General features: G+C 37.2%; 1 protein-coding gene across 1 annotated transcript in view; it reads right to left on the bottom strand.

Annotated features, from left to right (window-relative positions):
• Positions 1–963: 963 nt before the first annotated feature.
• LOC121424068 overlaps positions 964–12357 on the bottom strand; it is a 54548-nt gene continuing 43154 nt past the window's right edge. Inside the window, exons 4-5 of the mRNA XM_041619652.1 lie at positions 12146–12281; positions 964–1185 (exon numbers count right to left, since the gene is read on the bottom strand). Of these exons, the coding sequence (XP_041475586.1) occupies positions 12159–12281 (123 nt within the window). The 3' untranslated portion in view covers positions 964–1185; positions 12146–12158. The remainder of the gene's footprint in view (positions 1186–12145; positions 12282–12357) is intronic.

The following is a 12357-nucleotide window of genomic DNA, read 5'->3' as shown; positions in this document are numbered from 1 at the left end:
ATTTTTATCAAGGTGATATCAAAGAATACCAACTGGTTAGCTATATGATACTACTTTCACTATCACACACACTCAAAAGACGTATGGAACGCTGTATGGGGTATATCTAATTCAAGTAAATTATTAGTTGACCCTGAACTCATATTTAACAGGAGCGCTGTTTTAATGACTTTCCATAAATTCTCTTTGTCTTTATTCTTATGAAAAAAAATAACTTGTTATCATAATTCTTTTGGCAAGATAACTATGTTGAAAATTATAATCAAAACATGCAGTGTATGTGAGCATTGTCTTGAATACACGAAAAATAATAAACTTATTTTCTTTGAGTACAAACCCTGGTGTGAGGGGTCACGCGTTGTAATTGACAGCAATTTCAAATTCAAATCATAGTTCTGTTGGTTATTTTATGATTTACTTTCTTCCTCTTTTTGATCAGGGTCCCGTTGCAGAAAGAGTTGCAATCAATCGCAACTCTAGAAATCATGCGCAACTTGATTTTCAACCAATCAACAGCGCGCATTTGGGACTTGCGATTGATTTTTTGACTTGCGTTTAAACGCAACTCTTTCTGCAACGGACCCCTGGGTCAATATTATCATAAATTTTGTCAGCTTTTTAAAATAATGTCCTGATTAATCGTAAATTACAGGTGAACGTGAGCTCAAAAATCCCGTTCAAGGTTAACTTGAGTGAAGTTCCACATACCTAAATATTCACATTGTGAACATCAAGAACATCACCATGGTTTATATGTACATCTTCCCCCACCCCCTGGAAACATTACACAAAGGAAATATAAGTTATTTCTGATTATCTAAATGTGCGGAATATGATTCTCCGAATCATTCCCACTGCGCATGCCAATTGGATTTTAGTTTGGATGTTATTTCAGAATAATTTACTTTCTCGGCATACTAGAGGGGAATACAATAACATAAAATCAAAGAAATAAATCAATTTATATCTTAAACGATCATCCACATGCTCGAGGGGAAAATAAACCTACAATGTCTCGTTGAAGAGAACAGTCGATTTACAAATGTATACAACTTTTTTTTTCAAATGCTAACTACTAATTCTATCTACAATAGAGTGCTGTTCGTGGGCATTGATTGACCGTGAACTTGATGATGACGTCATCGCATTCTGCCAATGGTAGCGTCTTGGGTCTGGGCTTATTCCCTGCATGGGATGAGAGAAAACAAAAGAAAATTATAATTTATCCATTAATGAAGAAAAAAGCTTAGGTTAACTAAAAACTACCGATTTGTATCCGATTGAACGGGAAATTCATATTTTCCGAGGTCAATCCCAACACCAGCACCATTTTAAGTACGGTGTTGGAGGTAGTGTGGGTGTTGCGACAACACCAGATTTCAACACCGAACTTGAAATCACCCGCATTCACATCAACGAAACCGACATCGGACCGATCAAGACTATTGCGATATTTCCAGAGACATACCTTCCCTGTTGGTAAGAACACAACGTGACACAGTATGATCACAGTGTGTTCACATAGTGGACTATGTGAGAATATTATTTACACTGTTGAAATGCTCAGATTCAACAATGTGGAGATATTTTCACACTGTGGACACCCCGACAGTGTGACTGTTCACAGCGTCTTCACATGGTCGACTATGTAAATATGTGATTCACATTGTTGAAATGCTCAAATTCACCAGTGTGGAGATATTTTCACACTATGAACACCTTAACTTTGTGACTGTTCCATAGCGTATCCACATGGTCAACTATGTGAACATTCGATTCACACCGTTAAAAAGGCTCAGATTTAACAGTGTGGAGAGATTTTTCCACTGTGAACACCTCAACTTTGTGACTGTTCCATAGCGTATCCACATGGTCGATATGTGAATATGTGATTCGCACTGTTGAAATGCTCAGATTTAACAGTGTGGAGAGATTTTCACACTGTGAACACCTCTACAGTGTGACTCTGCATAGCGTGTTCACATGGTCCCTATGTGAATATGGGATTCACACTGTTAAAATACTCGAATTCAACAGTGTGGATATATTTTCACACTATGGACACCTAGACAGTGTGACTGTTTACAGCGTGTTCATATGGTGGACTATGTGAAAATATTAATCACACTGTTAAAATGCTCGAATTCACCAGTGTAGATATATTTTCACACTATGGACACCTAGACAGTGTGACTGTTTACAGCGTGTTCATATGGTGGACTATGTGAAAATATTAATCACACTGTTAAAATGCTCGAATTCACCAGTGTAGAGATATTTTGACACTGTGGACACCTAGACAGTGTGACTGTTTAGAACGTGTTCATATGGTGGACTATGTGAAAATATCATTCACACTGTTGGAATGCTCAAATTCAACAGTGTGAAGGTGATTTCACACTGCGTTCCACACTGTGGAAAACACCGGGAACGCTGTGTTCTTTCCAGTGGGGATATCAGTCGGTTTGCAGTCGATTTCGTTGGTGTAACCGTTGCATGATATGGTGCTTCCCATCATCAAAATTAGTGAAATATAGTTATATGACCGATAGATCTCGACCATCCCCCCCACACACACACACACACCCACACATAACCGCACACGCACATTTTCGCATTGATAGCCTAAAAACAAAGCAATTAATATTGTATAACTTTTTTGCTATGATAATTTCCCCCATATTTTGTTCCAGAATATATCAAATGCATGCTTATAAAGATGAATAACAATAAGGCAAGTAACACACACAGCCACACTCACTCCCACACACGCATTATGTATATCAGCAACGATATTTCTTTCGTTTAATGCCATATTAGTTTATATTGGACGTGCTTCCTGACGTTAAGATGGGCTTTGAGAATAGCATAATTGAGAAAAAATAATGTATATAGAAGATCTGGGAGAAATCTACGTAGAATAATAAGTTTTGCATTTTAAAACAGATAATCGGACGTTACATACGAGCATCTTATCCGATAAACACGATTTATGCCTACTATGAACTCCATGAAATAAAAAAAGTATTCACCTATAGATCTATACATTATGATATAATTACGATTAGACATTTCATACATTCCTCTACGAAAATATACATTCAATCACCAGAAAAGCTGTTGATTGGATGGCAAAGTTACCTTAGTAGTAACTTTTATGCAACGGTGCCCATATCTATTTCACACTCACACCACCGCGGTGCACCGTGAACGGCAACAGATCGAACTAGACGTTTACGTTATTGCAAATGGCATACCCTCCGTCGGTTTGGGATATGTATCGTTGGTGTATCTGGGGCATTATCTTCAATGACCTAATATCAGTCATGTCGGTCGGTTTGGAATGAATTTCTTTGGTGTGATCTTTACATTACAGCCTTGATTACAGAGTTAATCTAGGTCACCTCTGAATATAGGATCCATTCATCATGTGAACATGACTTTAAGAATATATTCCTCAATGGCGCGCCAATTATAGTTCCCCTTGCATCGGATAATTAGATTTGATTCCGGTCTGGCCTTTTGTGTAATTTCATAACAGTAAATTTAGTCACGTAACCGGGATTTTATGACAGAGGTTGTTAATTCGATTTAAGTTCTTCATAACTAGGCATTTGCTTGAATGCGCGTTCCATGTCACCTCTCAGCCGGAATCCAAACATTATTCATTTTGGAAAATATTACTGACACCTAATATTGGACATAAATCGTAATTATTTAGGCGTACGTTATGAAAGATTTCGTATTCCCTTTTTACGATCAAGATGGAAGTTCGGCAAAACAATTACAACATATGCACGCTTATGTCGCTGTCGCACTCAAGAAACTTACTCCGACCGGACTGTGGTGGTGTGTCATGATGGTCATTGAAAACAAGTAACAGTTTTGATAACACACTTCAAACGACGTATTTTATGACACATCTCTCTTTTTCTAATATCTTATCCGATATCAAACTTATCAAAACTTAAAACAGGCTTTAACAATGTAACATTACATTACTAGAAACAAAAGAAAATGATTGCTAAAGTTGGCAAAATTTATTTCAATATTTCTTATCATGGTTATTCAAGACCAATTCCAAATACTATTACTAAATATCTATTTACGGGAATCAAATCAAGTGACGAATGCAAAAATCAAGGGGCTATTGCCGCCGTGTAAACTCATCAACGAAACCACTACAATTTTATTTCTTGTTGATCATGATATTAATATTGGATCTATTTTGGGGGAGGTCGGATAAATTGCATTCACTTGCAGGCATGAATTTTACATGAGTCAAGAGTCAAGGGCTGACAAGGACATCTAATAATTTATAGATTCACCCCTGTAGTTTCCAACAGAACCAAAAAAGGGGCTTGTAAAAAAAACGGTTCAGTTATAACCATTTTAGATTAATTGAATTGAAATTTTATGACCCATCTTTACATGGGCGTATCGAACCACACAAGACCGCCCCCAATGATTTTCCAGGTAGTGAAGTAAATAGTAGAGGGGGAAAGAGGGAGAAAAGGAAAGAAACAAGGAAGAAGAAAATAGAAGAGTTGTCAGTTGAGGAATTAATATGTTTAGAGGTTATGAGTAGAAAGGGGGCTCGCCCCAGACATGTGATTTAAACCCATTGGCCCGTATTCTGAAGCCGGGTTTAACTTAAACTCAGGTTTGAAGTTGTGGTTTAAGTATGGATGGCCAATTGTTACATAAATCGCTAACAGTAGAGATAGCATAATTCAGCTCATTTGGCTCTTAAATCATTTATTATTATCTAGGAAGTATAAATAGATGATTGTTTTCACCATCGATTAATCAGGAAAGAGCAGAGTCAATATAAGAAACGTACAACTTAATAAAAATTCTGATACTTTTTGCTTCCCATACTTAAACCATAACTTTAAACCTGGATTTAAGTCAAACCTGAGTGGGTGTATCCGAGACGGCTATTGCTCGTATCAAATCCTGCCGAACCGGTTCGGTTTATCGGATTCGCCCGTAGTCTACATGACTTTTCTGGAGCTTCCACGTGGATATACACGGAGGCTTTAATAATCATATTTCATTGTTCTTTTGGCGTTTCCCTTTTTAAAGGCTAATCACTAACCTGATTTCAAGGTGAACAAAATCAACCTACTTTTAAGGACTCAAATAATGTATTCATGCCACGCAACATTATATACACCCCCATTTTTACTGAAATAGAACTTTCACGTCAAAGTTCGATCCTTGTACTGCCCCGATCCCTGTTTTTTTTTACTTAATTTGATTGGTTTTTATGCCCACTGAAAAGAAACTGCAAGAATCCTGATAAATTAACACGTGTCAGAGCCATCTCGATATCTTCATCTTCTCTCTTAATGGAGAAAACGAAAATTAAGAGTATTTTTGTATTAGTCACGTTTTGGTCCATGATCCTGGAGTGATGTAATGTTAGTGAAGAAAGGGCAAGCGATTGATCAGCCAACACGGTCAAGATGACACTGTCGGATGGTTTGCTTTTGAACGCTGCTTAAAATATTAAGCACGTTTGTTTAAGCCCGTCACTTTGATAACTATTGTTTTTATTGTTTACGGTTTGAAACAAGTCGTTAAAAAATATTTAAAAAAATGAAAATCCCTATTTTATTGTTCGAAATAGAAATCTGAGGATAGAAATATTCCGAAAATTCATTTTGCCCAATTGATAATGGGCCATCTTTTTGCGTCTTCTGGTCTGGCGCGGCTGGGATTTGAACTCCCGCCCTCCCGGCTGTAAGACGGACGCTCTACCAACTGAGCCAACACTCCAGCTAGCTCTTTAACGACAATGGCCCGTATTCTGATAGCAGGTTTAACTTTAACTCGGGTTTAAAGTTGTGGTTTAAGTATGGATAGCCAATTGTTACATAAATCACTAACAGTAGAGATATCATACTTCAGCTCATTTGGCTCCCAAATCAGTCATAATTGTCTAGGAAGTATAAATATATGATTGTATTCACCATCGATGAATCAAGAAAGAGCACAGTAAACACAAGAAACATACAACTCCATAAAAATGTTGATACTTATGGTTTTCCATACTTAGACCACAACTTTAAACCTGAGTTTAAGTTAAACCCGACTTCAGTATACGAGCCACTGAATAAACAACTTGTAGTTAGAGTGATGGGCTATAACAATGTGCACAAAATTTGAAAGATCGTTTTTTACAGTGCATGATAAAATCATCCCGTTCTTCCAGACTTGGGAACCATATTTCATGTTTTACTCCTAACAAAATGATTGGATTTGTTGTGTGATATTTCACAGGAAACCCCTTAAAAGGATCGAGGGTCCAAACAAAACTCCGAACAAAATTAAGAAAACACAGATGCAGATCAATAAACGTTTTGAACGAAATCGATCAAACACTCGAAAATTTACCGATTTTTAAAGGTTATAATAATCTTTACTTATGGCATTCATATTTATCATGATACTGTTATGTAGATAATGGGCAGATTATCCATTATACCAAGTGATGAATTTTATCAAAGTTCTTCTAAGAATGTAGGGCTATTTTTTTAGCAGAGTTGGGATCACTATCAAGATGCAGAGCTTCTAATCTTAAGAGAAAAATACAACTTTGTGATAATGAAGAAGATGGCAAAATGGTGGAATTTTTTCCTATATCTACCCATCAAAATGCAATTTTAAGATATACATACATGTAAATCCGTATGATAATGGTCTTCTTTTTTATACAGCATCCTTCGTATTTCTGGCCGATTTTCTTCGAACTTTTTCCATTCTGTTTTCTTTTTCCGCATTGGCATCCGTTTTGGCTAATGCAAGGTATAGGGTTTCCATTTCCCAAGACTTTGATTGTAATGATGTATATTCATTTTTTGTTATTCATAGTTTCGGATAAAGAATGTCAGTGCGCATCAAAGATATGTTTTGGTTAGCTGCTTTTATTTCTTTTTAATCAAAACTTCTCTTTAATCAAAACTATGATACCATTTAATGATTGTTTGCATAAGACGAGGGACTTAATATTAAAACCACCATTGGTAAAATTATCTAGATTTACATTACAGTCCATGTGAGCTAAGCTGGTTGGAACAATATATTCTTGGTGTCCTTGCCAATAAAGCTCTGACCGCCTTACATGCAAAACATAATTTCCGAGCTGCAATCAAAGTCACGAGTTGCAAGGTTGATCCTTTAAAACATGAAATACTTATAAGTAGCCACATTGATCCACAAGTTTCCTATATCGATTTGCCAATGACTGACTGGAAGTGGCTTCCTTTATGAAAATGCTTTTTACGAATGTGGCAAAGAATGGAATTCGACCTGTTTTCCCGATCAAAAATAAAATGTTACTGCTTTTCTTATTGCAAAATGGTGTTGAGTAGAGTTATTACGTCGCGGTCACATAAAGGAACGCGACTCCAATTCGACTGTTGGCATGTTAAACAGAACATAATACTTTGATCGGTCTATAGAGTCGGTTTCGATGGTGTGACTGTAACGAAATGCATGCTCAAAGGCGATATTGACCTTATACATTAGATCGTTGAAATAATACACGCTATACACTAAGACCGGAAACACAAGGACGTCGCACGATTTCTAAGTTGTTTTCAAGGGTATTGAAATAATGTCTACCATTTGATAACTAACCCAATACTATGCATCGACTGATCTAATAACATTCTTTTTAAAAGAAACTCGTTTTCTCTCAATATATTGTTGTGGCAATTATACACACACAAAATCTGCAGTGTTATTCAATGTGCATATGGCATACCGGTCATTCTATACCAGTGTTGAATTTTTGGTGTTAGGTCAAAATTCAGCTATGTGACTGTAATACATTGGATAAGTTTCACTCATTTGATTCAATTTCTTGGGCGTTAGTGTAACACCTTACACTCGAAACTCTCCAAGGATTTAAAATAAATCCAGAGCGGATGGAAATGTTGTACGCAGCTGAACATTGGGTCCAGTTCGAATACTAAGGATGCATTTTTTTGTTATCTGAAAGGATTTCAATTGATTTTTAGTTTTTAATTCAAATCTACAAGATTTAAATCGGAATCTAATGTTAGACTGGTTGCTGATATTGGTCCTTCTTCGTGATATTTTTTCGACGAAGTCCGCAGCATTATCATATTGTGTATTTAGTATGTGGATCAAAATATACCATTCTTAAAGCAACACACAAGTCGGACAATCGCCACTTTTTTATATTCAATGACAGGATGAAAGCCGGAGATGTTTTTCCTGCAGCACCCAAATCTTTATTTTCGTTCTATCATTATAATAAACCTTATTAATAACGCTTTTGACGTAAGACATACACGTACGTATTCCTTTTTAGGGATTAATATGACTTTATTTCTCCAGATTTGCCTCGCAACTGCATAATTATACGAAGCAACGCGGTGTTTTTGCAGGGCCCTGGAAACGGTTTCATGGAAGTCATATTGGTCCCGATAAATTTGAAAAAAAGGTTTTCACTGCAAAAAGGAAGTCAAATTAGTCTCGAGATATCTGAAAAGCAAAACAACATTTGTTTCACTACACAATGAAGGTCATTTTGGTTACATTTTTTCCCTTTTTACACTTGTTCTTGAATACATGCATGGGGGTGGTGCCTATGGAAATAATACACGCAGCACCCCCAAGAACATTTTGGGGAGCTTCAGCAGCCTCTGCATTTTTTGTATTTTTGTCATTCACCTGAAAAAAAAAAAAACGGTATACACTCGTAGAAAATATGTGGACTTCAATTTTATTTTGTTGGAAAACATGAAAGTTGTCAGCTTGTTTCTTTGAATATATACCGAATATAACATAATGCTATATCAATTGTCATTTACAACATTGCAGGAAGTATTCGCTTATTTTTAAGCTCTTATTGCACTGTTGCAAATATTTTTACTCAGGTTTGCTAATCTATTTTGGAATTTGCTTACTCTTTTTCAAAATGATATACTATATTGGCTGAAATGATATCCCTATACGAGCGTATGCCCGAATTTTCTAAAAGGTCAAACAATAAATTTGAAATATATTCACTTCCTAAATTTGCAATTGGAAAAAAAAATTCCCTGAATTCAAAATCCATATTCGTGATATGAAGATAATAAGCGCAATCATTTCAATGGCACTCAATATACGTATTCAAACTACTTGGAAATATTGGAAATTAAGGGGTTGGTAAAATGGCTTAAATAGCTTAAATGTGATTTGTTAGATGCGCAAGGATTTATGGTTAGCCGCTGAAGAAATCTAATTAATATTTCAAAAAGAATATAGTATCTCAGTTCGTTTTAACCAGATTAACATAATGAAATGACGTCGTCTATCAGAGCCAGGGGTTAAGTGAGACCAAAGTCACGGGCGAATCCGACTCCAGACAGGTTTAAGATTCTACGTTATTTCCAATGACGTAATAGCGGTCGGTAAAGCCCCTTTTACACCTTCACGGAAGCAACACGGATCATCCCGGATTGTCAATCCGGGGTCATCCGTGTACAGTCCTGGACTACCGTGTACACTCCGGCTACTCATCCGGCGCCATCCTTGATGTACCGGCATGTCCGGGAGAAAAATTGAACATGTTCAATTTTTCATCCCGGAGTACACGGACTGAATCATCCGTGTTCATCCTTGTAGCCTCCTTGTACATCCGTGTAGCTACCTAATGCATCCGGGAGGCTCCTTGTAAGAACCGGGTGATCCTTGTTGATACCGGCTTTATCCGGGGTCAAATGTTTGTATTGTTTGCGTACATGAACAATAGTCCGTATTCATAACCAAGCACGAGCATGCTCCAGATGCTGCAAAAAGGGACGAAACTTCATTCTAGCAAGATGCCGGCGACAAGAAGTGGTAAGGTCCGTGTAAAGACCCAGTAACATCCGTGATCATCCAGGTATTCCGTGTTGGCTTCGGGAGCGTATCAAACACGATCCCTATTGCTACCTTGCCTATCCTTGTAGATTCCGTACTTTTCCGTACATATCCGTGTTAATAACCAGTTAACTCCGTACTCACTCCGGGAATGCTAGGAAAATACAAATTTGGTACCCCGGATCATCACGGACTGAGATCCGTGTTGCATCCGTGAAGGTGTAAAAGGGGCTTTAATCTCACCAACACTGTAAAAAATGAAGTGCTAATTTAACATTTACAGTGCTTGTATAATGACTGCACTACGAGTGCTGATTTTCTAGTTTAATTTTGAACAAGAAAACCAGCACTCGTAGTGCAGTCACTATATAAGCGCTCTCTCTCCATCTATCTACCCCTGCCCCTCTCTCTCTCTCTCACCCAGAACGGGTCAAGAATTTCAAATGGAGGGCGAAGAAAGTTTGTAGATTTTTCTGGCAAGCCCAAAAAAAGAGTATATTCTCCTTCACGATCTTTATCTTTTGACGCGTAAAAGGGGGCATGGGTCCCATGCCCCTTCCCCCTTCCAATCCCATACCCTGCTTGCTACCATTTAGGAGAAAGTGCCAGTAATGTACTCATCAAGATCATGAAAGCCATTAGAACACAGTCACGCACGACAGCGCAGCGGCTGATGCCCGCTTTTTGGCGGCAATCGGATTGCGCGCGAAACTGATAGACACATTACAATCTAAGTCACACATAGACCTCGACAAATATTTGAAGATCATCCTATCGTGGAGTTAAAAGGACAACCGAGACGAAAGGCAAATGACAAATGTAATGTCAGGAGATGGGCTTATGCTACTTTTCGTTGATGATTGCTTGATGAAAAGTTAAGTTGGTTGCCTACTTGGTAAGACAGATATATAATGTTGAATTCGATTTGTTTAAGATCAGTGGCAATAAGATCTTTGTACGATTGTTTTTTACTCAAGTTCAAGTTACATGAGTTTATTCAACCAAGTGTATAAAAAAACGAATACTGACAGAATATTTATACAAATGCAAAAAGTAAATGAAAGTAAAAAGTAAATAAGAAGAGGCGCTTGTGAATTTGGGCAAAATATATACACACACACACACAAAGGGGGGAATTAAACTTGGCTGGTCATGCATCAGCATACACACATACCGACACCCCTCACACAACACACATCTAAAAGCAAATCACGACTTTAAACGATGAGTTAATTTACGCACGATTTTATGAACGACTAGTGACTATCCTATGCGCTTTACAAGATTCTTACTCATCTTGATCCGTATCAGGCTATCAGCTACAGTCGAAATCGAATGTTTGTAGATTAAAATTTATTTTTCAATAATTATCTAGATCGGAAATCATTATTTTCTTCATACAACTGTTCTTAACTGATCAAAACAAATATTCTGAGTAAACAACTATTAGCGCAAGAAAGGATCACCGGTCGTTCGTAAAATAGTGCGAAACTTACGAGCAGCTTTCTGAAACATTTGAGAAAAACAATAGCGGGTACACTGGCTTGCCTTGCTGCTTCACCATTCATACACACTTAAAAACAATCGTTACACTGCAAAACTGTGGTGTTAAAATTACACCATTAGTCTTAAAAAAGGACCACACCATGCAATTTACATCAGTGTTCAATCCAGAGTGTACTCTCGAAATGCAAAGGAGCTAATCTCTTCCCTAACCACACTCCTTTCAGAGTGAGATGGACCAGTCCCGATGGAATGAGATTTCAATCTTTCAAGAGTGAATTTTAACCTTTTTGGAGTGAGAATAAGCATTTTTTTTTCACTAAAAATGAGCTAATCTGGTCCCTAATCAAACTCCTCTCTGAGAGTGAGCTGAACCAGTCCCGATAGAATGAGATTTCAATCTTTCAAGAGTAGATTTTTACCATTTTGGAGTAAAAGTGAACATCTTTTTTACATTTTCGCTTTAAAAAAAGAGTAAAACTTCCCTCTTGAAAGATTGCAATCTTATTCTATCAAGACTGGTCCCTCATCTCACTCTGACAGGAGTGCGAATGTGGACCAGATTAGCTCCTTTGCATTCAGAGAGTTAAAAGTTAAAAACTTATTCGTGTTATGATAGCACATTCTGCTTATTTACTTTACAAGTGCACTTTTTTGGTTGTTATCCTCAAACTTAATGGTCTATCTTCTAACACCTAGGGGCGTACGTCCTCTTGAAACACTGACTGCATGATGTCGTGTTTATTCATACACCTACCTGTACATAAATGTTACTGTCTCAGCATATTACTCAAGATGAGCAGTTTTTGTCTTTCACTTTCTTCTTTTCTTAGCTCGTCATCTGTCATGATATCAGGTTTGCTTCCTATCCTTTCAAGTTGCTCCTTTTCGAACTGCAACAAAGGTTTTTGAAAGGAAAGAATGATTAAATAAAACAGAACATCAAATAGATTTTCTACTATTCACGTT

The sequence above is a fragment of the Lytechinus variegatus genome, chromosome 11, assembly GCF_018143015.1.
Source record: "Lytechinus variegatus isolate NC3 chromosome 11, Lvar_3.0, whole genome shotgun sequence".
Taxonomy (NCBI): Eukaryota; Metazoa; Echinodermata; class Echinoidea; order Temnopleuroida; family Toxopneustidae; genus Lytechinus; species Lytechinus variegatus.
The sequence above is the reverse complement of the archived record's forward strand: the minus strand, read 5'-3'. Positions and strand labels throughout refer to the sequence as shown.